The 27,160-nt window shown below is 46.4% G+C and overlaps 2 protein-coding genes across 9 annotated transcripts; both read left to right on the top strand.

Moving 5' to 3' along the window:
- The first annotated feature begins 581 nt into the window (after window positions 1–581).
- Window positions 582–8,726, top strand: ewsr1b (EWS RNA-binding protein 1b). 8 transcript variants are annotated; one of them, XM_029828999.1, is made up of 15 exons: window positions 582–675; window positions 1,124–1,160; window positions 1,672–1,723; window positions 1,949–2,075; window positions 2,194–2,389; window positions 2,511–2,761; window positions 2,853–3,009; window positions 6,325–6,362; window positions 6,894–6,923; window positions 7,013–7,128; window positions 7,212–7,338; window positions 7,550–7,660; window positions 7,737–7,863; window positions 7,940–8,296; window positions 8,386–8,726. In XM_029828999.1, exons 1-15 carry the CDS (start codon window positions 660–662, stop codon window positions 8,420–8,422), a joined length of 1,779 nt encoding a protein of 592 aa, XP_029684859.1. In that variant the 5' UTR covers window positions 582–659; the 3' UTR covers window positions 8,423–8,726. The 8 variants fall into 8 exon arrangements, with proteins under 8 accessions (XP_029684859.1, XP_029684858.1, XP_011614020.1 ...); XM_029828998.1 differs by having other exon boundaries at window positions 2,505–2,761; XM_011615718.2 differs by having other exon boundaries at window positions 1,934–2,075; window positions 2,505–2,761; window positions 6,328–6,362.
- A 1,394-nt stretch (window positions 8,727–10,120) lies between these two features.
- Window positions 10,121–26,913, top strand: gas2l1 (growth arrest-specific 2 like 1). Its single transcript, XM_011615713.2, has 5 exons — window positions 10,121–11,462; window positions 17,237–17,344; window positions 20,107–20,203; window positions 20,788–21,097; window positions 22,450–26,913. The coding sequence occupies exons 1-5, from the start codon at window positions 10,758–10,760 to the stop codon at window positions 24,512–24,514; spliced, it is 3,285 nt and encodes a 1,094-aa protein (XP_011614015.2). The 5' UTR covers window positions 10,121–10,757; the 3' UTR covers window positions 24,515–26,913.
- The last annotated feature ends 247 nt before the right edge of the window (window positions 26,914–27,160 follow it).

The raw sequence follows: 27,160 nt of genomic DNA, 5'->3' as shown, positions 1-27,160 counted from the left end.
ATTATAGCTTTTTTAAAAGTCACGGTTTCCCTTTTCTTTCTTTTTTTTACTAGCCTTTATCGTTCACGCGCGCACACACGTACGCACATGCCCCAAAATCCACGCAAAATTCAGTAACATAAAATTTCAAAGGATCGATGAAGGGTTGACATTTTTCAAAGAAAAGAGAGTTTTGCTCGAAGCAACACTTATTGTTGTCATCAGCTACAGAAATACAAAATATAAGCTGATATAAGTAAAGAAACTTGATTCTGCGTTCTTTTGCAAGGCGCACAAAACATGTTAAACACGTCATCTCCTATGTAAAGTAGGATGTACAGATGTGAAATTAGCATGTATATGTTTGCTTGGAGGGGGCAGAGGTAGAATAAAGTAGGACGAAGGAGTATGAGTGACATAGCAGTACCTTTTAAATTTTTCTTTAAAAAAAAAAAGATATTTCAATCAACACATCATTGATTGAAAAATAATAGTTTATTCGCAGTTCAAAACATTTGTTTTTTTTCTCCTCAATTTGTCGCTCGAAGTCGAACTGCGTATTGAAAATATTGCCAGTGGGGCGATGACGTCACTCGGCGAGGTTTTGATCAGCCAATAGCGACTCTCCTTATTGGGGAGTCGGTAAGTGGACGCCATTCAGTCGTCTTGCGCGCACCAAAATGGCATCTGCTCCCGGTGAGTCCAATCTGATTTATTGCATTTTTTTCTGTCATAAAGGGCGTTTTAAACAACGCATTTACAGATTCAGCTTTAAATTTTATATACAGTGTTTTTGTTACTATCTGCATTGGTTCATTTGACGCTTATCGTCACGCGGCTAAAACTCGGCACAAGGCCTGCAGCATAAGCTAACTCCTCGAGTGGAAGTGAATGGATCTTTTTTATTTTTTATTCCTGTCTTCTGGGGTAGATAAATGCTTGATTCCCAAGATAAAACGGTCGATTAATATACTTATGTTCAAGTCTTTTATTGCTTTTCATCGTTTGCCAAACAGAATTCACTCAGTAGATTAATGACGACCAAACAACGGGTTTTGCTAACATGCTATAAGAATTAGCGCCGCTCGCGCTCAAATGTGGTTGGTTAACCTATTGTTAACAGACGCAACTGTCGTGTCTCCAGATTACAGCTCCTACACTCAGGCCAGCACTCAGCAAGGGTGAGTTTTCATCTCCTTTCATGCGATCCATCTAGTTGAGAATCCCGACTCTATAATTCCAAAAAAACAACTCTCGAATATCTGAGAATTAGTGCAATACGCTGCAATGACGTTGTTGGTCAAATGTGTTCAAACATGTCAATAAAGCTCAGCGAATTTTGAACATCCATTAAGGGAATATGTTTTTAAACTAAAATTGATTTCTATCGTTTATATACATTGTAGCTATTCTAGTACAGATGCAACAGACAATATCACTCCGCGCTATAGGTGTTCTAACACCTGGTGATTGGGTGCCTACAGCCTGGCCCCCTGCCAGTTGGGGAACTAGATAATTGTCTTGTTCTTGTGCTGATATTCAGCACAACAGCACTCCCTCTCATGTGATATTACTTGATTAATCTTTTGGCCTTGTTGCTTTATAATACCCTTCATTAAACTTGGTGGAAAGAAGTGTGTTGCAGCTGTGTCGAAGCCAAGATTCAAACCGGCTTCTTTTCTTTTTTTACAGATATGCTTCTTATGCTGGCCAGCCTTCCCAAAGTTATGGGCAGTCTACACAGGTGAGATTTATCATGTTATGTTATATCACATCTCATCTTATGCCACTTATCTGGGGTCGGGTCGCGGGGCAGCAGCCTAAGCAAAGGAGCCTCTGATCATTGATGTGTGTGAATTCCATGTATTTTAATTTGTGTCAGGAATTTACATTCAGTTCTTAATAACAATACTATTTTAGAGAGCATTTGTTCTGTGTATTTTAATTTTAGCAGAATTATGGCCAACAGAATTATGGTTCATATGCCCAACCTGCCACTCCTGCTGATGGCGCTTACAGCCAGGCAACACCTACTACTGGAGGTTACCCACAGCAACAACAACAGTACAGCTCCTCTTACGGCCAACAGGCCTCAGGTCAGTTATTAGAATTTGACCCATTGATGTGCTTATGCTTGTAAAGAAATTTCCCTCACCTGAACCATCACATGCACTGATCTACAAGTGTTGCCAACTCTCATTGTTTTCCTTTTAGCTGGCTATCCTGCTGCCCAATCATCTACACAAAGCTATTCCCAGTCTACCCAGGGTTATGGAGCCAGCGGCTATGACACTGCTCCTTCTGCTGCTACTCCAGCTGCTTCGCAGTCTTATGGTAGTCAGTCTGCCTATACAGCCCAGACTGCTTACCCTGGATACGGCCAACAAGCCGCTCCCACGGCACCACAGGCGTATGTGTCTGCTTATTCATCTAGCGTGTGTTTTTGCTGTTGGGGAAAAAATAAGTTACACCTGGTCAGCTATCTTATATCTTGTAAACTAATGTTTTTCCTCTGTTTGCGTCAGTTACAGTGCCAACAGCCAGCCATCCACTTACAGTCAGAATAATTACTCCCAGCAAGCAGCGTATGGCCAACAACAGCCAGGATACCAGGCTCAGCAGAGCAGCTACAGCCAGCCGCAAGGATATCCACAACAAAGCCAGCAGCAACAAGCTCCACCTGCATATCCCCCCCAGGGTGCTGGTTCCTACGGCCAGCCTCCATCTAGCCAGTACAGCCAGTCAGGCGGACCCCCCAACTACAACCAGTCAAACCATTACAGTAAGCCTGGTTCTTTGCTCCTATGTGTAGCAAGTTTTTTGTTTCCTTGCATGTGTTTTTGCTAAAACATTGTCCTGCCATGATTTTGCAGATAATTACAGACAGGATGGCCAGGGGGGCAGTTCTGGGTACTCTGGTGCCGAGTCAAGGTACCCAGGGTCGGGGGACAGTAGGGGTCCCGGCAGAGACGGGTTTGATCGAGGTGGAATGATGCATCGTGTGCGTGGAGGCATGGGCCGTGGTATGGGGTAAGTGTCTTTCCTTAATACTTATTCACATACTTTGAATCAACAGATACTCTGACCACAGGGAGACGGGGCCGAGATAAACGTAACACTTAAAGTAAAAGGCTCTTATTTAAATCTTGTCATGAACGGAAGTAAGTAGCTACAAATGACATTGGCTGGGGGCCGTTTAAGTGATTTTGCCACTTGGTTCCCTGCCTTCCATTCTCAGCCCCGCCTCTCATTTGACCCAAGGTAAGGATGAGGTTGGTCTGTTTCATTTTGACCCGTCCATTAACGGTTAGGAAGCCAATATCAAAGTTTAGGAGAGAGGTTTCTGCAGGGAATGTGCTAGGTTGACTGTGGAAGGGGCCACTATTCATTTTATACCAAAACATAACTGGGCATTCCGAGGGAAGGTACCAACTAAGTCGGTTTCTCTAAATGGTTTATCAAGCTAGTTTGTGAAATCAGAAATCAAATGACTCGGTATTTTATCACAATCGTTCTCTTGTCCTCAACTAAAGTCGGTGCGTCCGGTAGACACCAAAACATTACATCTTGTAGCTACGTGCAGTGCATTCTTTTCCATTCCAGCTGCACTGATGCATAAAGGTCTGGTTTAACACCTGGTTCTTCTGAGACTTAACCCTTTATCTGGAGGTGCATCCGCTTTTATTTTCTGGGTGATATGCTTTTGTTGTTGGTTTAAATCTACACTCATTCACACACAAACTATTAAAATTAAATTATTAATCAGCGGCTTGAAATACGCCGGTTATGTCAAGATAAATTTAATAATTTCTCAGTTTTTTCCAATATTTATGAAGCTTTTCCAAAATGTTAAATTATGGTATCTGGATTTGTTTCTTCACGCCAACGTTGGTGGGTTGTGCTGGTATGAATTTACCCAGTTTTTGTTTTCTTGCCATGTTATGGCAGCATTTTGTGTATAGACCTTAAATTAAGAGCCCTCCGTGATGTTGCTGCATGTCAACAAAATGATGACCCGAGGTTTAAGAGGATGCGAGTGAGGTGGTGCCGTGTGATTCCGTCAAACTCTTAACGGCTTTTTGGGTGGAATACATTGAGGTAGAATGGATGGCATTGATTTTGTTTTGTCAATTAAACGATGGATGAGAAAACACAATCGATGTGACCTCAAATTGATACCAATGCCAGCAGGATGCTTCCACCTTTGGATGGGCAGCAGTTGAAGCTACTTTTCCACTGCACAGTATCCGCTCATGTTGCTACAGCCCTCGTCACTGGTCCCATTTCAGCAGGGCCCGGTCACTTGTCTGCTTCTTACCGAGCAAATGGGACAAACCAAAATTTAAGGAGGTCTCCGAAATGGAAAGTCGTCATTCACCACCTGAATACAACTGGTGGAAAGAAGGTATTTTCTTCCCTAACATTCTGGGGATGTTAAATAATTCTAAGCCCAAAACTGAATGTAGTGGTTCAACCACAAGGCGTTTGTTTATAGATTGCGCAGGTGAGGTTACTGAAAGGTGGATTTTATTTTTCTATTTCCTCTTTTCTGAAATGTTGGCTGGTGAGTTTTTCTACTTGTAACACTAAAAGATAAAGGTGTCTTCACATGGCTGAATATATTCTAATAAAGACAACAATGGCTTGCAGGCATGTAAAGGAACAAATAAGCCAGGTGGAGTAGAGCAACTTGCAGTGGAAAAGGTGACGCTCGTGTCCTTTCATGCATTTGAAACTTTGAATGTCGGTCGGTCACATGTGAGTCAAAAGTTTACATTTAAAACAGCAATTTAAGCAAAAATGGGTCCAATTCCACCTAAACATGTGATGGTCTTCAGGTTTTTTTGAGTGTCGGAATGCTGAAAGACAAGTTGAATAACTGCATGTTACTGCAGTTTGTCCACTCATCTTTATTCTTTCTTTTTATTGGGATCTTTTATGGCTTTCACAATGTTGAAACTTGAACTTGTGGTACCCTCATTGAAATGCCAAAAATGCTGTTGCTGCACCCAGAATAGTTGAAGATTCCTTCCTCCTAATATGGGTCCTATGCTGTCCTCTTTAACCAGAAATGGTTTCACCAAAAAAGCAGAACATTTAGTGTCTGAAACAGGTTGTCACATTAGTCTAAAACTGCATTTCTGGTGTTGCGTATATTACACAGAAAGTCCTGCCTCCACGGCCATACAGTCACCGTTCGGCCTTCTAGTGTGCGTTTCCCTTTTTGCAGTTCATACATGACATGAAGGATTCAATCTAACGGAGAAATAATAGAGCCGAACAACATAAAAGTATTCAGTATTTAATTTTAGGGTCATTCTAGTTTTGCATGGGTTTCTCTGGGGGGGTTATTGTTTAATATGTACAATTGTTCTTGTGGTTTGGAATGCAAATGTTCTTTTGTCCATTTTTTAACATGCTTTGTCACGTTTATACCGCACAGGTAGCAGTGAGACCCATTTAAAATCATCTATTCTCTTAAAAGTATGTGTACTCAGCACAGAGCCGCCAGCTTAAGCAGCAGGAGAGAGCTGTGGATGGTGTTTCTAAGCATGTTGGGTTTATTAACTGACCACATCTTTGTTTTAAGTTTAAGTAAATGTGGTAATGCTGTCTTTTTTTTAATTTTTTGAGCATTCTCTCAACAGTATGTATTGTCAAGTGTTTTGGTTATTTTGCTCTGTATGAGCGATCGATCATGTTAAATTTCAGATGCATTGTTTTTATACATTAACATTTTGGCTTTAACTTCAACTGGTGTATCATAATGAGGGATGGGTCTGTATTCAGAGCTTTGACTGTTGCTATTTTAGCATTTAAGCAGCATTTCTGAGTACTTAAACTGCTTACGTGGTGGTCTTTACTTTAAAAATATCTAAAAATACAACTAAGGCACCAAACTTGCGTATTTAAACAACGTTTAAGGTGAATATTTATGATAAATGTTTGACTTTTAACTGGGGTTTTTGAAATAAACATCCCTAATTGAAATCAGGGCGTCGATGGTTAAATATCAGTGCATCTGAAATATTAATACCTGTGTATCTAATGTTGGGTTATTCTGTTTTTTGTTTTGTTTTTCCCCTAAAAGACTGAAAATGTTAGCACCTCATGTATTTGCACCACTGAAACTGTCACTAAGTTTTGCTCCAGTAGCCAAAATATGGTTCAAAGCTAATACTCTTATCCCCTCAGACGATGTGCTTATAATTTTAGGGAGTTATAGTTTCTGTACAGATAGTTGGAATGTGTTCATTACTCCCTCAATCAAGCCACTTTGGTCGATCCAAGGAAGTGGCTGTTAAAGAGAAAATGGCCTTCATATCTCCATTTATTCTTCCATAGCAGCGCTGGAGACAGAGGTGGCTTCAGTAAGCCTGGTGGTAAGTTACGAGTATTACACTGGTTAGTCCTTTACAGCCTTAAACTTTAAGCAAATATCCTTCAATATTCATGTGTCGTACATTCTGGTTTGGAAATATTACATTTAAGTCTAAAACAATATTGGGAATGGGTTCGGTTTTTCCCCCCTCCCCGATGCCTGAGACCATTTTTTTTCTTTGGGGTACTGGTTTAATTCAATCTCTTACGGTTTGAGGTTTTGTTTGTTTTAAAAAGGTAAATGACAAAGTTTTGTACAGCTGTGTGTTTCATTAACAAACGAATACTGAGGATTTACAAACTGGTCTTAGAGGCTTTGACCTTATTTACCGGGTCTGAAATGGTCAGTTTTCTATTCAGCGTATTAATTGAAATTGTGGTGAATAATAAGGTGCCATTTTCACCTTCTCAATATGGCTCAGTGTTTGAGGGAGCGTCTGGATTATCTTTTTAGTACTCCTCGGGTGTTGCCCCGGTTACACACACTGACTTTTCTCCCTTTGTTGTCTCTCCAATACCTCTCCGGCTCACAGGACCAATGGGTGCAGACGAGCGTGATATCGGTGAGTAGAGGCCTTGGCGCTGTTGGCACCACTGTATGAAAGAGATTTGGAACAGATGCACCTGACACCTGGTTTCCATGTAATCGCAGGACGCCCTGAAGAGCAGGATGACTCTGAGAACAGCACAATATACATCACAGGGCTGACTGAGAAGGCCAAGGTGGAGGAGATGGCAGAATTCTTTAAACATGTTGGTCCAATCAGGGTGAGCAAACATCACTGAGGGGTTAAAGCAACACATCGGGGGGGGTCGAGGTGGGATTCTGACAATGCTCCCGGTGCGCCTAGATGAACCGCAGACTCGGCCTGCCTGCTATCAACATCTACAAAGATGACGCCGGGAAGATCAAGGGATTCGCCACCCTGTCCTACGAGGAACCCATCTGTGCTAAAGCTGCCGTGGAGCATTTCGACGGTGTGTTGGATTTTAGTTGTTTCCTCAACGTGTCCAAAGTTAGATCTCTGCGTCGACTGGGCTTGTTTCTTGAGGACGTTTCTCCTTCTCTCCAGAAGGCTTCTTCAGTTGACGCACAGATCTTTCTTTGGATAACTGTGACCTGGATGAATGAGAAGCTACACTGACAATTTCCTAAATTTGCTAAGAATGAATCTGCATTTATATGCAGGCAAGGAGTTCCAAGGCCAAAGGCTTAAGGTGTCGATGGCGCGCCGTCGGCCCATGATGGGTGGAATGAGGGGAGGCATGCCCATGAGAGATGGTATGATGGGTCGTGGAGGTAACTAAGCAACAGGCAGCTTCCATACATATGGAAACTACTGGGAACCATGGCTGAACAAGGTGTGTCGTTCAAGGAATGATGGGTCGTGGAGGTGACCGTGGCGGGTTCGGCCCTCGCGGTGGACCCCGCGGTATGGGCAGAGGTGGGCCTACGGGCGGCAACATGCAGCAGAGAGCCGGGGACTGGGAGTGTCCTAATCCGTATGTTTACATTTGTAGTGCAGTGTTGTCCTGGTTGAGCGTATTTATAGCTCATGTGTAATTGTTCTGTTTCCAGGGGTTGTGGCAACCAGAACTTTAGCTGGAGACTGGAATGCAACCAGTGCAAAGCACCTAAACCAGAGGGATTAGGAGGGGGTCCTCCGTTTCCGCCTGGAGGAGACCGAGGCAGAGGGGGAATGGGAATGCGCGGCGGCAGGGGTATGGATCGAGGTGGGCCAGCTGGAGCCGGTGGCCCGGGAGGTCCTGGGGGTTTCCGAGGCGGCTGGGGCGGTGACCGCGGTGGATTTAGAGGACGTGGGGGGATGGAAAGAGGAGGCTTCCGTGGGGCTGGACGGGGAGGACCCCCTATGGACCGAATGGGCAGCAGAGGTGGAAGAGGAATGGGCCCGCCCGGTGGAAAGATGGATATGAGGTGAAACATGATTGAGGATGTTCTGCTCTAAAAGTTTGAATGGGAAATGTAGGTGAGATGAGTAACGGTGTTCTTGTTGTTCCTTGTAGGGACCATCGCCAGGACCGCAGAGATCGACCCTACTGAACTTCATGACTGTCCCTAGTGTGGAATTTAATTTTTAAGATGAAAATTTTAATTTATAATTCCATATTTCGATGGTTACCAAACTGCTATCAGATATGCTATGCGGTTTCATTTAGCTTTTTCTTTTTTTTAGTGACGTGTTTATGCTTTATCTTGTACTGTGCAGATTATTTTTGTTTTGTTTTTTTACATCCAAAGTTAGGTTTGTAATGTAAAACATTTCCACTTATTAACATCTTTATTTTCCCCCATAAATGACAATTGTATGGTTACAAATTTGGGAAATAAAATTTTACTGATTTGATATTGATCTTTGTGCTTTACTGCAATCATTATGCAAAATCTGGGAATTCTTGGGTGTAGAAATCCAGATGTTTTCACTTCATGCAGCTGTAGGTTGGTTGCTGCTGCTGTCGGCTGCCACTAGAGGGTGCTGTTAGAGCCGCCTGCGGGCTGCCCCCTGCTCTGAAAGCCGCATAGATTCATTCAAATCATACGTTCTCATACTTTACCGTAAGTAATCTATAAAGTCCTCACCAGAGACCAAACCCACTGACGAGGCCTGAGACATTTACCAAAGAATCTTGATGTCTCAACCTTTTTAAATGGACACTTTCCTTCAGGAAAATCCATTTTATTACACAGATGTTAATCGTGGTACCTTTATCCAACATCTGGGAAACACATGCCTCTTGAAACCCGCCTAAATCCATTATTCTTCCGTAACACCTCTTCAGTTACCCCCTTATATCTCAATCTGCCTGCTTTTGTTAAAATAAGCACTTTTTTCCTGGGTGAATGTCTTGGTCTACACACAGCTGTGGGACTTGAGCACATTCTGGGGAGCTCTTTGCTGTGGTCCAACCTCGCAATCCTGTTTTTGATGTCTGATCTAGTGAAAGGGCGACCAACAGCTGGCAGTTATTGGTATACATTAAAGGAGTGTGGAAGCCTTTACTGACTGAAAAGCTGATTCATCCAGCCCAGAAAATGATCTCATCAACGCTCCTTCCCTCCCTCTCCTCTCTCTCTCTTTCTCACCCACTTTTTTAAAGGAAAACAAGCCCACCTCCCCCTTCTTGGCAGCCTTGCTCTGCTTACATTCAAACATCAGATGACCACATGAGCCTCTCCAATAGGACAGCGTGGGGCTTTTTTCTGGCTGTTTCAGGCTGCTTCTGCAGTCCCGCACGCAGAATATCAGGACAATAATTGATCCCAAGTCTGACCCCTGATGTGTCCCCTCCATTGCACAAGTAAAGATAAGGTTGTCTCATCTTAAAAGAATCCTGTCTCCACTTTAATGGCTGCTATCAGGGCCATTGTTGCGCTGACCTGTTGTTACCCAGCTTGACTGGCAGCTTTCTGTCTGGTCTTTATGGTTTCCAGTGTGTTACTGGGGCCGTCACAGGCGCATCATCGTGCACACCAAGACTCATTGCAACACCAGCAACGTGTCTCGACAAGGCCATCAACGCTGAAGCCACCCGGCGATGAGCGTTTTAATGGTCGTGGGGGATTTCTTAGTTTTTGTCTCATGATGCTGACGTGCACGCGTTATCTCTACGGGCACAATACTGAAGGCAGACAAAGGTCTCACTGTGGAGCGAAGTTCGTCTTTACAGTAGGTACGCTGTCTGATGGAGAATCCTCAAAAAATACAGTGGACAAACGGTTCAATGTCGCGGCTCAATGAGAAAAGAAAACTGTCATTTGAATTTCACTGTCATGTTTTCACCAGTTTCTGGGATATAAAACACCCAAAAGGACAACGTGACGATCTAAATGAGTCGGTAAACATGGGGTTAAGTTCTCCTCCTCTCTGCCGAGCGTTGATCCTTCATAATGGGATGTGCCACCAAGTCGCTGAGCGCTGAGCAGGTCAACATATTCATGCGGGGAGGCGGGTCTTTCCTGCGGGGAGGCTGAGCTGCGGACGCGCTGCAGCTCCAGTCGTCGAGATCGCGTCGATGCGGAGCCGAGCTCGCGCACACAAATGGTGACACGTGAATTTTCCTGGGCGAGAGGACCCACGGCCCGCCGGTGGGATTAGCCGCGGTCTCCGTCCTCAGCCCCCCGCACCACCACCACGACCCTGGGATGCGCCCTGCAGATGGAACGGCTTTGCCAGAGACCACCGGAAAACGCGTCCGTGCGCCGCGACCTCTCCGCATCCTGATGCGCCTCTGACAACACAAAGCCCGGTTCCCCTGGATCGGAATGGGTGCGTCAACGCGGTTATGTCACCATATTCACGGGTGAGGCTTTGGAGCGCAGTCGCGCAATGACACTATCGGGAATTATTAAGTAGACTTTATTGACAGATTTCGACAATATGGCTGATCAGAGCAACATTCAGTCCGCCGCCTCTAAGAGTATCAGGCCCTTTAAATCCAGCGAAGAGTACCTGTATGCCATGAAGGAGGATCTGGCAGAATGGTTAAACACCCTGTACGACCTAGATATCACTGCGGACACCTTCATGGACGCGCTGGAGACGGGCTGTGCCCTCTGTCGGCACGCCAACAACGTCAACCGCGCCGCGCAGGACTTCCAGCTGGAGTACCCGGGGGCTGCGCACGCCATGAAGGTGCCGTCCAAAGATGTTGTCTTTCAGTCGCGCAACGTCGTCTCCGGCTCGTTCCTGGCCCGAGACAACGTCTCCAATTTCATCAGCTGGTGCCGGCAGGAGCTCTGGATCAAGGACGTGCTCATGTTCGAGACCAACGACCTGGTGGAGCGATGCAACGAGAAGAATTTCGTGCTCTGCCTCCTCGAGGTAGCGCGACGCGGCTCCAAGTTCGGCATGCTGGCCCCCATGTTGATCCAGCTGGAGGAGGAGATCGAGGAGGAGATCCGGGACCAAGAGTGCCAGCGGATCGATACGGAGGTGCCGCCCGAGCAGAGCCCGCCCAGCAGCAGGCGCTTCAGCGGGAAGGAGAGCAGGAAGCATGTGGAGGATGAGGGGGAACCTGACCCCGAGCCCTTCATCTGGCCGCAGAAGAGGGTTCTGTGTGACATGCGGAATTTGGACGAGCTGGTGAGTTGGAAGCAATAAAAACACCAATCATTATAAATCCTGCAGGCATACTCCAGAGCTGCATCACGTGTCTCCTGCTCACATTTTAATCATCAAATCATATGTGGAAAAACCCGACATGGTCTCTGCACCTCTGTCCTCGATCAGAGCTCAGCATTATGGAGTGTATTTTGTCTGGTGCTGCAGCAACTGAAGGTCTACTGTAGGAATGTGTTAACAAAGGGGAACCAGCTGAGAAATGTAGGAATACGATCGCCTGCAGCGGGGTTGCGTTCGTGGACCACACTGTTAGATACCAGACCTCCCTCAGGTCTGTGTGTGTGTCCGATTCCACATTCTGGTTCAAAACATCAGGACGGTTTCAGGAAAATTCCCCATTCCAGTGGGACTCAAACCAACACCTGCGTGGAGCTGGCTGACCTTCGCTGCCGCCTGCACGTTAGAGAGGCACATTCCTGGAATCGGCCCCGCTAACGAGTCGTCAGCCTGACTGGCGCAACACATGTCTGGGCTGTGCGCTGGGGGGTTGCAGTGTTTTCCCGCTGACAGCGACAATGATGAGCGAGCGGCGTGGGGGAGGAGGGGAGAGAGACGGCGGACAGTCACGCTTTTCCACGGACGATTAAAGGTCCGTCTGCCTGCCCTGGCTCATAGGATCGAGGATTACCGAGGCCACTTCAAGAGCACAGGGAAAAGAGGCTGCGCACGTGCTCGTCGTTCCCTTTCCCGTCTGTCGCCCTCATGCATCAGGTAGCCAGACAGACAGACAGACAGGTCTGACCTGCTCTCCCCTGCTCCTCCACCCTCTCCAACAACACGGATGTTTGCACAGGAGCCTGTTCAGACGCCCAAACTCAACATGAGACACACTCACAGAATCATGTTTGTACCGAAGAAAGTCAACTTCATCTTGCAGGGGCCATGGATATGTGGCAGAGAGTGTGTGTGTGTGTGCGTGTCTGTGTGTTTGTGTGTGTTTGCAGCTGCGGCGGTCGCCCTCAGTCATGCAGATGTGACTTTCCACCAAGATGGACTTTCACACCTGATGACCTCTAATGGAAGTTAGCTTAATTAAAAACTGGACTAAAGTGCCCGTGAACCACCTCGGTGTGCGTCTCGTAACGAACGCTCTCAGTTTGGATCAGCTGCTGATGAATCACCAGGATGTTGTTATCACCACCATCGGTGCTTGAATGGATGCATGCAAGTCTAATGACAACTAGCTTACAGGTCATTGTTCTCACGAGCGCTCCGGAAACAGGACTGATGTTAAAACGGCCACTCATTCGCTTGTAAAATTAAAAAAAATACATTGGTCCACTTGCACCATGAGGTTGAGTAAGTGGCCGGCGCCTCATCTACTTCATCATCCTCTGAGTCACTTATAAAATGTTCCCGTTTCCGTCCTCGGCTGGTTTGTGTTCACGTGTCCCCCTCAGCGTTATACAATAATCATGGTGCAAAGAAACCCGCTCAGCTCCAGATAAAAGCACCCGCGCGGCCTCGTTGTGATTAGGCCTTGGGCGTCATTTAAAGGCAAACCTGGGTGAGAACCAAGATGACTCCCACTGACCCTTTCATGCACACTCCATATGCTCGCCACGTGCACAGGCATCGCTCTCTTCTTCTTCGTGCCATTCTAAACTGGTTCATGTCTCCTCTCACTCCGGACTCCGTCTGTAGTTCATATACAAGTCCTCCCATCCCCCACCCCACTCACCCCCCTCTAGACACGATAAAGCTGAGAGCAGCGTCGTTTGTCTTACCGGTGGCATAGAAGCGCAATATGTTACGTGCACGCTTCACAGTCAGGTAATCAAAGGCTGACCTCGGGTCTCTTGAATGGAGACGTCAGCGGAGCAAAAGAAGAAGGTCAGCGCGGAGAATCACGCCTACGCAGGCCGTCTGCTCTATTAAACCGATGGTTCTGTTGGTGCATTCAGGGAGTAAACAAAGGGAAGGAGACGCAGGGTGCTGTGCCCAGAGTGACTTTACTGTACACTCTGTTAGACCTGACTGGAGTAGATGCTACTCTGGGATGGCGAGCTACAGTGGAGAGTGAGCTAGAGTGTAAAAAGTAGGTCAGCGCGCTGGATCGCAGTCATGCACACTTCGCTGGGAGAGCGAGGCATCCTTCAGCGTGTTTCCCCCTCTTCTATCACACTTTTCTGCGTCTAGACTTGAATATTGTAACTTTTTTCAAAACCGCCAGATTTCGCAGATATGGCAACAGATGGCGTCTCAGTCGGGTTTGTGAAAACAATTTAAATATTGTCGGATTTATTTGCCATCCGCCTCAGCTGATCTTTTGCATGATCTTCTTTTAACTGAGTTTCCTTCAGTATCAACCTGCTGATGATCGTAGCATCACGCTCTTCGCCATCCACAACATTTGAACCGTCTCTGTAGTAGATTATTACGGCGCCGTCTCATGAATTGGACGACTGTTCACCCTGCAGCATTTGACTCCCATTCAATTAATTCCTCCGGCGCCAGCAGCGGCCAGTTTGTCATGTGGTCCGATGAAAAGATTAATTGATTTTCAGCGAATGGTTGCGTTAAAATAGCGGATGTTTGTGTGCCTCGGGGCATGTGTGATTTTCTGCTTTGCACCATAACGAAAGCATACAGCACACATTTAAAACCACTTCTATCTTGTTTTTGAGTATCACCTCTCAGGTCTGTATACTAAACATGGGCTCCTTGGCAGCTTAGTTTAGTGTCACTTTGGAAATGACTAAAGTATTGAATATTTGCCCACTAGCACTTTGAAAAGGGACTAGAAACACACCAGCGCAATCTATTAGCACTTACATGTAGCTTCCCTAGTTGTTAGATTTGTAGTTTTGTATAATTCACTGCTGTTTTGTTGCACTCTCCAAATTAGCCACAGATACATTAATGGCTGGATTATGAAGGGGAATGATTGTTACATGTCCCCACACGCTACATCATTATTCCTCTTTGTGCAGACTAACCTGTGACTCTTGGATTGACCCGGGGCGGTTTCCCGACATCTTGTCTCTGCTAGTCTGGCCAGTTCCGCCAGTATGCTAACTGCTTCCTCAGGCGGCAGCCCCAAATGTATCATCATTCCCTCTGTCGTGTTTCTTTCATCCTCCATGCAGGTCGAATAAAAAGTAGATTTGTGCGAAGCAAGCCGCCCCGTGTTTACGAGACATTGTCTACACAGACAGTCGTTGGTTTTAATGGAAGTTAGGCTCTCTTGTGTGACTGTTTCTGGGGCCGAGCGTGTATTCACAGGCTTCAGGAATGCTTACTCTGAGCAATATTCCATCAGGATGTAAGTGATGCCCCTCCTGCCCAGTGCTCCTTCCTGTCTCCTTGTTTATCTGATGGCGATCCCGAAGGCGTGACAGTAAAAGTAAAATACATCTGATGTGTGCCCTATAATCAGCTTCAGTGGTTCAATTTCCTCTCAGAAGCAGTTCGTGTTCATACCCACCAATCTGGAAACACCCTGCTGTAAATTCCTGTTTCGTGAATTGTGGTAATGTTCAGTTTTTATTGTCGAGGTTTGGTCGCAGTTATTATTGCTTTCATGAGCCGGAGCAGTTTCGTGGACCTGGCACAACAATATCTGACATGTTCACTTCTGCAAACTGTAGTTACTCATTGTTTATTCCTGAGGAGGCCTGACACACATTCAAATTGATCTTTGACTGCCTGCAGTGCATTTATGATACAGTAAACGGGCTATAAACCTGAAACAGAACCAGAACTGTTGTACTCCTATTACATAATTGCAAGAAAAGAACATTTGTGTTGCCTGACACATTAAAAGAGGAAAGATCCACACAGCATTCGAAGGGAAGGAGAAATGGAGAATCAATTCTTGATTTGTCTCCTCCCATTTCCTTTCCTTGTCCCCAGGGTTTGTCCAGCCCTCAGTCCTGGACAGTCTCCTCTATGAGTCGCCCTTTAGTTGTTGGCAGGAAGGAAAGGCCCAAAGAAGTCACTGAGTCACGCTTAGCAGATACTAAGTGCTCGGAGCTGTGATTTTCAGGTCAAACGCTGGAAATGTTTCTCTGTGTTCATGCAAAAACATTTCCGCATTCCTGAAGACAGCAGATAGCCATCACCAGGACACGCTGCTTCATTTTTTTCCCCTCTTTTCCTTCTTAAACATCTGCTGCTGTTTTTCAAAGCACCTCTCATTTGACCAGCACGCATCCGTAATTCATTTCTCGGCTTCTTTCGCAGCGTAGCGCCGCTTCCGCATGCTTCTGGCGTGACCTTGTCGTTCTCTGCCCCCACGCTGCCTCGCTCTCCCGCGCCTGTGCCGTGTGTGTTCTGCGCGCTCGCGTTGTTGACATGCAGAAGACACGGGAAGTGCACGTGTCTCATCAAACATTCCGCAGAGTAAATGTTTGGGACGCCGCGGCTGCTGCTGATTAGCTTCTTTAATAAAGACTTTCATGGCTCTGGGGGTTTCATCTGATATGTGTTAGTCTCTCACCTCTGGAGAGAAGCGAACCGCCTCAGCTGAACCGCTCTGGGGGAGGTTTTGTGTGACAGAACAGCTCAACTGCAGCAAGACTGGAAAAAAAAGAGATGACAAAGTGTACTGTTAAAAAAGGGAAGGGAAAGGTTACATGTGTGTCTGTTTCCCTAGCAATCTTTCCATGAACTCACCGGCTGGGGTTTTTCCAAACAGAACTCGTTCAGCCAGTGACAGAAATGAAAGACGGAGTGACAGAGCGGAAAGAAAGCGAGGGGGGGGGGGGAGTCGAAATATATGCAAAACAAAGAAGGTGCTTGGGAATTAAGAAGCACGAGTGTGGTCTGAAATTGAAAGGCTGAGAGACAATAAAATGCAGTTTCCGGTGAGAGCGAGCGAGCAGGTGAGATGCTGAGGCTTATCCCTGAATCCACCCTCTTTAATTAGCATGGACAAAATGAGGGGGCTGTTTCATAGGAACAGCACGCTCGATCTTCTGAATACACCATAATGATGGAGGGAGAGACTCCCAGCATGTCCCATCAGCCCTGGACGCTTCATCAAAGGTCCTGTAAACAGCCAGAGGGAGGGTGCGTTTCCTTCACTCTGTTGTTCACCCACCATATCAATGAAATCTACCCCTCCCTCGTTTAATGGCCGCCTTCGCCCGCCCAATCCTCAGAGCAGGTATTCTTCCAGCCTTCCTGTGCTCTCCCATGTGCAGCACTACTTTCTCTCCATTGTGGTCGGCGAGCGGGCATACGCCTTTTTATCTGCGGGGGACGCCAAGAAAAACAGCAAACTTGTCTAATCCAGGCCTGTGCAGCACAGACACATCTGGCCCCACCCTTCTGTCTGACTCCGGTTGCCTAATAAGCACTCCTGACCGCAGCAGCGGCACCAGCTCCGAGTCCCAAATCAAAGCCCAGCTGGGAGCGCAGGCCTGCTGACATCACCACCACCCTCGGCCTGTTTACCGAGGTCTTTCTATTCCTGGACTATGATGTCACGAGCAGAAATGTTGCCATGTAAAAGGAGAAGTATATGTATTCATTAGTATGTCGGCATGTTTCTGTCAAACTTTGTGGTAAATAGTATTCTTCTTTACCACAAGAAGAATATAGGAAGATGAAGGAGGCAGCCTTAGCTTAATTCCTCACCCCGTCAGCCAGTATTATTGTTTGCCTACAGCTCAGGACCTGCAGGACCTCCAGAATCCTGACTCGGCTCCAGCCTGTATGAACAGGACAAGACCCCGCTCGGGATGTGTCATGCTGGCGTCAGGGTGTTGCTCACTTCTGTTTTTCCTCAGGTGCGGGAGATTCTGGGCCAGTGCTCCTGCCCCGCTCAGTTCCCCATGATCAAGGTGTCGGAGGGGAAGTACAAGGTGGGAGACTCCAGCGCGTTGATCTTCATCAGGGTAGGTGCTCCCTGATGTGCAACCTCGTTTTGAAAAGGGGTTTTATATCTCAAAACGTCGTTTCTGTCAGTATGATGTGGGATTTGGGAGTGAGGCCACATCGACACAAGACAGAGGAGTAGTTTGGATGCCAATAACACATAAATATACCAAACCTTTTCAGATTTACTGTATATCAGGTAACTTGGCACAAAGCACAGAGGCCTGTGATGCATATGATAATTGTAAGGAACCCTGCAGTGTTGGCGTCCGGCACCACGTGTTGTAACAGCAGATACTCAGCTGCCCGGCTCCACCGAAGCTCCACAAAAACTGCAGAGTGTTCAAATTTCTCTGTCCGATGGAACCATCTCACTCAGTCCTGAGACTGTACTCCCCCCCCCACCCCCGAGACACAATTAGAGCTTTAGGTCATTTCCTGGCTCGCACCTTATCTGGGCTGCGCCCGGTTTCTGCAGGATTGTTTGCCCCAGATTAGGTTTCAGAGCTGCCACTGGACCCACATCAGGGTTCACAGGACTGGGAAGGACGAGGGGCTGTTAAGAGGGATCGATTTGGTTTCACTTACCTAAAATGTATCCTCCCAACCAGACTGATGGGCTCTTTTGGGGGCGTTCCAGGTTGTCTGCATTTACATTATAGGCCTCTCTTACCGGCAGTAATGCCAGTGTTTCCGCTTGTCCAGACAAAAACATATGATGAAAGATTTTCCTCCCACCTTCACACCGAAAGTGTGTCTACTAGAACTAAGAAATATTTGTGAAAATAACCGAAAGTCTTCCAATGGAAGCCTGAATCAAAAACATTAACGTTATGGGGGAAAAAATAATACTTTCCCCATAGCAGAAAAGCTAAATATAGGCAACTAAGTGATATTTTATCCTGTATTTGAGTGAAAATTGCCCGTTTGTGATGCATGTGAGCCGAAGCCTTTGTGTCAGTTCAGCTCTGTTCACACGGTCTCCGCCCTCCTCTGATTCCTCATCGGGGGTGACAGTAATTATGCGTGTGTCCCAGCAGCTACAAGTGTGTCCACACACTTCCAGTATTCTTCTGAGGGGAGGAATCAGACAGCCGCTCTCAAAGCCAACAAACCCCTATTCAGCTGCCAAATCTCCGACAATGAGCTCAGCCGAATGCTGGGATGGCGCGGCGGCGGCAAGTGAACAGGCGGGGGAGTTAATAAAGCCTGGGTGTCCCCCCAGGGAGGTTGTTGCAGTGAGAGGATGCCGTCAGTGCTGGGACATGGCAGCTAAACCCTGGGACCCTCGATTATTACAATCGAGGTTTGATAACAAATAGGTTCAACACTCCCCCACAATCTTGAGAAGTCTTTCTCTTCACTGTTGCCATAGAAACAGGCCCGGGTCTCTCTGAGCTGTACGTAACTGCGATGCCCCTTTGGTGGTGGGTAAATTGGGCAGTTAAGCAGCGCATCCTAAGTGGAACATGATCCCATGACGTTCAGGAACAGGACTGTTGCAGATTTATGTGTAAATATGAGCATAATAGAGTCGTTTAATGTGGAAATGAGCCAGCTGTGCCGCATGCAAATAAAGCAGGATTTAATTTTCAGACGTGCACGATTAAAGTTATGCGGCTCTTGCAAACATCAGCCCAAAAGTAGGTTATGGTGCACAGTTAAATACATCATTATGTTTGTTTATTTCTGCTGATGCACTGATCATAGTGAGGTAATAAAAAATTAGCTGTATTTTTTTCCCCCCAGTAGCTGCCATGACTGCCTCTCCTCCTCCACACAGATAAACTCAGAATGAGATAAATTACTGCCACATCAGCATCTTCATCGACACTACGGAGCTCTGCGTTAAAGCGAAAGTGATAGCAGAGTCAGAGCCGACAGTCAAACAGTCACTGACATAACTGTCACTGACATAACGCCACAGCGGAGGAGAGTAAGCAGTTTACAGCCTGATCTCAGGTCTGATATGAGATAAGCAGCTCAGCTGTTTTGACAGATTTTGATCTCTTAGGGGAGACGGCAGATGAAGCGACTTGCAGCGGATTGGCAGGGATTGTGTTACAGAGTGGGGGGGGGGGGGTCAGGTGTCAGGGCACATGTTAATGTCTGTGGCCTCTGTCTGACCGGGGTCAGGGGACCCAGTGGTGGCTCCTGCTTTACCTCTGAAGCATGCGTCAGGGAGAGCCTGGTGTCGGAACCCTCCGCCCTGGATGCTCTCACATTGTGACGCTGCACTGATGGCTGCCTCTGCCCGGAGGAAGAGAGGCTTTTTGGTCCGATCTCACAGATGTGTGCCTCAAAGAACAGAGAGCAGGAACTGACACAGCCGCTGCTCCTCTAACTCTCCAAGCCCCCTCCCCTCTCTTTGGAGATTTCAGTTACCCAGCACAGCAGGGGTGCACTGTTGCCGTGCTAATACACCCTGATGAAAGCACAGGGATGCCGGCTCAAATGCATTAAAGCAAAGTGCCTAAAAAGTGTCTTTTACTGTGCTTGTGATACTCTAATTGTTAGTTGGCATGGCAATGAACACTCCCCATAATGGCAGCAGCTGGGGGTGATGTGAGAGAAAAGATGCAGGGGGAGGGAGAAACGGGGGCACTGGCAGGACCGCGTCAGAATGTTACACAACACTAAAGGCCCCACTTTGTCATTTGCATATCTATTGCCAGGGCACCGTGTGTGGTAACACTGTGTGCCTGAAACTTTAACCAATTCATTTGTGCGTAAACTGTTCATGGTGCAACCGAGGCCATGTTTTTCTCTGTCCCTCCCTCAGGTCCTTCGAACCCATGTGATGGTGCGTGTCGGAGGGGGCTGGGACACACTGGAGCACTATTTGGACAAGCATGACCCGTGTCGCTGTGCTGCTTTCGGTGAGATCACTTCCCATCCCTCATCGTCTCCTTACAAAATAGCTTCTTTGTAGCGTGACGCTGGCGAGTCGTCCAAAATACGTCTGCTGATCACTTCTAAAATACTAATTCCAGTTTACACCGGGAAAGATGATTTAGTCCCCGTTCTATTTTAAATGTTGATGCTGAATGGTTTGGCTTCGTTACGGTGAGAAACTTGGTCTGTTTTATATCAGAAAAGCGGTCTAAAAATATTTCCAGCCGGGAAGATGGTGAGTCACGTTCTGTGGGATTAGAACCCATCTTGAAAGAGCTTTTTCAGCATACAAACTGGTCATGGTGACAGTGCTTGAACTTACAACTTAGTTCAAATGCATGCTGGGTGGGACAATCCCTCTTATGTGTGGGCATAAACTGCTGCTGAAGCAGTAATGTCAGGGACAAACTCTCTGGTTTGGATGGCTGGGCCATGTTGATCTGGCTTATGGATTTAGATTTATGGTATCTGCTGCTGTCCCAGGCAGGGATGCACAATTTTAGCATCGCATTAGCAGTGATGCATAGACAGGTTAACAGTGTTTCTTTTTATTAATCTGTATCCCCAGCACACCGCTACCACCAGGCTAAAGCTAGTGGCCAGGGACAAGGAGGCCACAGCAAGTCCTCGAGTGCGCACTCGTCTCGCTCCACCAGTCCGGGTCCACTCTGGAGAAACGATGGCGTCGCACCTTACAAGCCCCCCGACAGACGCTCCCTGGAGCCCTCCTCTGCTTCCTGTGCTCCTAGTTCCTCCACACGCCCTGGACGATCCCGAAACCCATCCAGCTCCTCTGAGCTTGACTCCGGGTCACACCGTACCCTGCTTCCTCAGCCACCGCGTGACCGCTCGGAACCTCGCCACTTTAATCCGCTCAGGTAAGGCCGTGCGTCTGTGGACGTACACTGGCACTGACGTGCACTGGTAAGTGCAGCCAAAGAGAAAGCCGACACGCACGAATAACTTGAATTATATACAATATGTGTGCCAGGAAACCATGGATTAGCCTGGAGCAGATTTATCTAATCTCAGGTGACTTTGCTCAGATAAACCCCACAGAGCCACTCGGTAGTACGCGCTTGTGCACACTGTGTTAGGCAGGAACTACCTTTACTCTTCCTCGCTGCTCTTCTCTTATTTACCTCTGTTAACTCGATAAGACCTCTGCCAGATGGCTGCGTTTCCACGTGAGCTCTTTCTCGAGCCTTTGTGTTCTTGCCATGGCAAACAGATGGTGTGAATTAGTATCCAGTATTTTGAATTTAGCGAGCTCTTGACGTGAAACGTCAGCCGAAGTACTGAGGTTTCGACACTGACACATTGGATATGTGCATGATTAATGTTCCTTCTGATGCTCTTTGTGAAGTTGGTCAGGAGTTTAGTTGGTCTTATGTCTCAGAGCAGCTAATGAGTTGTTGTGGTGGTTTACATTGGCGTGCAGCTAATATGTGGATCAGTGATGGCTCAGAGCTCCCAGCTCTTTCTCATTAACCCTGCGGAGGTGGGGCCTCAGACCAGATAAAGACTAATCTGACAACTATCCCCAGACAACTGTCACACTTAGATGGGAATCTAGGTCAACAGGTGGGTTCTCTACCGACAGAAAACATGCCTGAATATGATCAAAACCTATTTTCGGGCAGTGACTTCAGGAGTCAGCGCACTGTGATGATGCCCAATGAAATAATGTGGACACGGGAGCGTCCATGTGATTGAACTTTTGATTCAAAAGCTGGCCCTTTTATTGCATTTTAAAGGCGTACGATCAAGTCAACAGACTCTGCTGACAGAAGGATTGTCTGTTCTATTGTCTGTTCTATACACCCCTGACAAACCCTCAGATGATCAGCTCACTAAAGCAAACCATGGGAAAGATGCTCCTGGCTCAAATCCAGCTTTTGCATTGTCAAACTGTTAAAACTGGTTGTGCCAGAGCCTCCATCACAAGGATGGTACATATTGGGCTCGCAGTGCTTTCTGATAGATTTGGGTACTCCAAATCTAAACTATTGTGTCGGCACTTGTGAAATTTGATATTAGAATTGTAAAACCATCCACTACAATGTAGTTCCTTTTTAGTTTATTTCCTCCCGTAAGTGATTATTCGTGATATCCTGGTGCTCCTACCAGTGTGTGCGTGAGAGGGGTGTGGTGTTCTGGGTTTAGCAGTGTTTGACCACATCCTGTGTGTATATGTATTATATAAAGGATCCTGTTTCTTTATTTAAAGGAATAAGGAGACAATGCTGCCGCTGTCAAGACGTCTGTCTGGAGATAGTGACTCCTCTACAGCCTCTTCTAAGGGAGGAGGCGGAGGAGGCGGAGGAGGCGGAGGAGGTGGAGGACGGCACTCCCTCGGTGGTGCTTCACGGCGCTCTGGTGATGAGGTAGTTCTACTTGTCAGTCGCAAGGAGGGAAGGCACATGATCGAGCGACCAGGAGGTGGGAATCAGGGCCCATCCCTGCGCCCAAACATTCCCCGCGCACGCAGTCAGTCTCGAGAACGCTCAGCGCTCGCTCCAGTGCTTAAACCAAACCCACCTCAGGGGTCCTCCGATGGCTCACGGACATCCCGCACAGAGAGGGGGCGCTCACTTGGAAACGATGGCCCGAGGAGATTTCACGCTCCACGTTCACACAGCCAGAGCAAACTGTCGACAAGAGCGAATGATGCCAGCCTGGGACCCGCCTCTTGCTTTAAAGACCCTCAGCCCCCTCCCTCTGACAGAAAAGAGGACCTTCGGGCCAAGCAGGCACCCCCAGCCTCACCCAGATTAGGTGGCGGGTTCAGCAAGAGGCAGTCGTCCTCGTGCACCAACTCGCCTATTAAAGGCACCAACAACAATAACAGCAGCCCCAGCAAGAAGACCATCACCACCCCCAGACCACCAGCGCCTCGGCCCCCAACCACAGGAAAGAACAGATTACTGCCCCCTGTCACTTCTGCAGGCCGACGGTCACCACACTCATCTCCCCGCAACTCGCACCATCACCCTACACGCTCAGCTCGGACTTTACAGGGCCCTCGTTCCATCGGGCGTGGCCAGCACCGGAACTGGGCTGGGCCGGAACACCAGGAGTCCGAGGAAGAGGATGTGACCCCTGGCTTCCAGATGCTGCCAACGATAGACCCCCAGAGGGAGCAGGACCTGTATCGCAGCTTTGAGGCTGAATTTCTGGCCAATTCCCAACAGGCTCGAGGAGTACTGAGCAGAGTCCCAGCAGGAGCGATCCTACAGGGATCTTTGACCAGTTCAGGACCGGCACCTGCTAATTCTAACGTCACAGACTCTGCGTATTCGTCGTCGAACTCCTCCACCTCCTCCCTGAATGTGGGGGCAAAGATGGGGACGCTGCCAGACCTCAGGGAATCCAAGCGAACTAATCCCAATCACCTCCCGCTCGATGACCCCTTACATGTTCTTTATGGCAACAGTTTAGGAGGAACACACCACTTCGTTCAAGGGGAGCAGTGGTCAGAGTGCAGAGGTGGCCTGAAGAAACTCCCGGCTATCTCCAGCTCCATGGAAGAGAGAGAACTCTCATCTTACCTGTCGGAGTCCGACTTAATGAACCAGACCCCCTCAAAACCTGCTGTAGACTGTAGGAATATGAACGGAGACCATGAAGTTTTAACTGCTAAAGTGGGGATTACAAATGATGAGGGTAAACTTGATTGGCGCACAGAGCATTCAGGAGATATTCCTCTGGAGAATCATCAGAAAATCTTAACCTATGACATAGACAATTGCGATGGCAGCGACGATCTTCCGCCGCCAGAGGCTTGCCCGTCACCCGTGCCCTTTCCCCGCTCAGAGGATTGCTCCTTCCAAGATTCCTCCAGTGAAAGCTCTTCCATGTGCTTCAGCCTCAGCGAGTCCTACTCGGAATCCCCCCAACCTTCTTCTCCGGTGGCCAATGGAGACGCTCACGGAGAAGCACCGTCCGCTAAGAAAGGGCAGAAAAAGGGGGACAAGTTAGACTCTCTTGCAAAGCCCAAGCCTAGAGCGAAAATCAGGCCTCGCATTGACAACTGGCCAGAAAACTGCCCCACGCGTATTCCCACGCCGGTCAGCTACAGAGATCTGCAGGTTCACGAAACCCTGTCCCCATCCTGCACCCCGCCACTGTCGCCACAGTGCTCGCGCTCCTCCGCTCGCACGACCACGTGCAAGATCCTGCACCCGGTGTTTGCGGATATGATCCATCCGCAGACACGTTCCCCAGCCTTAGGCAACAAAGACCGCTCATACCCTGGAAAGTCAGGGAGCCTTGGAACCGATGCCTGGCTGTAGCACAAATGAGGATCTGTTGTCATGTTGTCATGGACGTTGACTACTAAAAACAATGAAGACTGGGTTTTGTACTCATTTCACTGCATGCTTGACACTCCTCCTTCCCTAAATATATCCAAGGGTTCTGCGTTGGGTTTAATTTGCACTCAAACCAAATTATTTATTACCAAAGGAATAGTCTTCAGTGTTTATTTTGCCATTCATTAGATTTATCTTATTGCTCTTTTTTTTTCTTAAACCAGGGCACTTGTGAAATTGTCTTTGTTAGAGTCAGAGCATGTGTGCAGCCACGCTGCTTCAGTGAGGGCGTGGTGAGGTGCCAGGGATTCGAACCTGCATCTTTATCAACACTACAAGCATGACAGTGAACCGTTGGTCACATAGACCGGCTCCATCTAGTGGTTAACCACACAATCTCTTGCCTTGATAGTCAATAAACTGTTCTTAATGGACTTTTTTTTTCTGGACATGGGTGATCCTCACATATAAATCTTAACGATCATATTTAAATTATACCTATAGATAAAAGTCAACCTCATGCTTCTGATTTTATGTAAATCATCTGCTCCACCAAACAAAGTCTGATTATAATGGTTCATTCAGTCAAAACAGACTTTTTAAAAAAATGTGTATGTATGAGAAGGGTTCGACAATAGATTTAATGCAGTGGAGTATTTCAAATTCTTAAATTCTTAAATTCTACTCTTAAGTGGATTAAATGTAAAAACAGGAGGATCAGTGAAGCTGTATTACTTTGTGCCATTGTCAAACTAACTTCTTCTGATCAGATGACACCCTGCATTAGTCAGTTATTTAGAAGAATGAACGTGTACAGATGTGTATTTGCTCACTGACTGATGTGGCCATTCTGTATATAAGATAGTAGTTTAATGTACATAGTCATGGTTATCAGTTCTGTGTTGCCTTAGCTATGCAACGTTGGTGTTGGTTGGAAATGCCTTGACAATTCCCTCTGCCTTACAGTTTAATTTAATGTTTTTGAATGTTTTGCTCATCATTAGGACTGTTTGATAACACAGTGACATAAATGTCGATGATAACAGGAACATTTCTGTGTGAATGTTGTGAGAAAAAAGTGAGGAAAGTTGCCAATTTTAGTTAAAACATATACTTGATTCAGGTGTACAATTCATTGTTAAAATGATATTTATTTAATCTTAATTTTAAAAGAGCAGCTGCTCTCAAGCACGAGAAATTATTTACGAGACTGACAGTGACATCTAGTGGCTGAGGTGAGCTATTTATCCGCTGACAAAGATGTTATTTTCTGATGGGAAAAACATCTCTTCCACGCTTTCGGAACGATTTGCATCCGAATGCTGATTAGAGCCAATGAAAGTGCATTAAAAGGTGAATTTGATGGATGAAGAATAGTTTTGACATGCGTGTGACAGTGCATGAATAATATACTGGATATGTTCTCTTGTGAAACTCTAGCACACTTTGAAAGGCCAGACTCAAGACATCTTCTGTACTTCTATTTTTTATGTTTAACTGGCATTGATTTTGCGATTTGTCTCCGAAAACACGAGTACTGCAGTGTTAGTGCCCTGTAGTAAATGTGTGAGAAATATCCGCATAACAGGATGAAAAACAGCTGTTTCAGGGCACTGAAACAGAGAGAAGGCCAGGGAAGAGTGTACATACATTGTGTTCATATAAGGTGTGTATAGAGCTGATGTGATCAGGGTGAGTGATCTAAATGGTTGGTTGGTCTAACTTATTTATTTACCAGAAGCCTCTTTGGGCTGACATGACTTGAGATGTGTGACTCTAGTATTGAGAGAACTGAGTGTTTAAAGGAATGCAATATGGTCCGTTTTTCTCAACAATGTACCATAAACCATACAGTTTTATAATCCTACAGTCATGAAAGTGTCTGGGGAAGTTTGATTTGGTATTCCTCATTGCTGAAAACGATTGAAAATGTATCAGGATCACAAGTGCTACATAAGAAACATATGTAGCTCGTTATTACGTACACTACTTTTAAATGAATTTTAAATGTTATACGGTTGTTTTTTGCTCAGCTTTATTTGCATATAGGAGTAAAACCTGTTTTAAAAATATCCCACTCACATCAACCTCGAACATGCACGCCAATACATCTGTTTGCAAATCATTAAAAGACTACACTTATCATGTTATACTGCAAAATTTGAATGTTTGTGTTTGGATCATGTCTTCTTTTGATGGTTATTTTCCACTAAATTTTAAGTTAAATGTACAGAATGCTTGAAACTGTGGATTTTATATGTATGAAATGGCAATCCTGCTTCAGTTAATTGTTTTCTGAAGTTGAAAATGCTGTCAAGAGTTTTCTTGTAATAAAACCTTTCCTCTGAAATTTCACAGTTAATAAAAAAAACATGCATAAATGTTTGAAGTTGACTTACATTATTTAAATCCCATATATATTATTGCGTATGTGGCTGGCTGATTATCTGGACGGGCAAAATGTTAAATATGAACAAATATGAACAACACTCCGTTGAGTGGTGGACTTTCCTATATTCATTTGATCGTTTTACTATATCACGATGGACAAATAATGAATTGCTCTTCGCTGCATTGAAAGAGACACAAAAACATGTTTCTTAGAAATGCTGAGCCAAAAACTATTTA

Source organism: Takifugu rubripes, chromosome 21 (genome assembly GCF_901000725.2).
Source record: "Takifugu rubripes chromosome 21, fTakRub1.2, whole genome shotgun sequence".
Taxonomy (NCBI): Eukaryota; Metazoa; Chordata; class Actinopteri; order Tetraodontiformes; family Tetraodontidae; genus Takifugu; species Takifugu rubripes.
Note: the sequence above shows the minus strand (reverse complement) of the source record. Positions and strands in the feature narration are given on the sequence as shown.

Coding starts and splice junctions, on each gene's coding strand:
- ewsr1b (XM_011615714.2), top strand. Junction 2,076..2,193: donor TTACGGCCAACAGGCCTCAG/GTCAGTTATTAG, acceptor TTTTCCTTTTAG/CTGGCTATCCTGCTGCCCAA. Junction 6,363..6,893: donor TGGCTTCAGTAAGCCTGGTG/GTAAGTTACGAG, acceptor TCCGGCTCACAG/GACCAATGGGTGCAGACGAG.
- gas2l1 (XM_011615713.2), top strand. CDS start 10,758: ATGGCTGATCAGAGCAACATTCAGTCCGCCGCCTCTAAGAGTATCAGG. Junction 20,204..20,787: donor GTGTCGCTGTGCTGCTTTCG/GTGAGATCACTT, acceptor CTGTATCCCCAG/CACACCGCTACCACCAGGCT. Junction 21,098..22,449: donor CGCCACTTTAATCCGCTCAG/GTAAGGCCGTGC, acceptor CTTTATTTAAAG/GAATAAGGAGACAATGCTGC.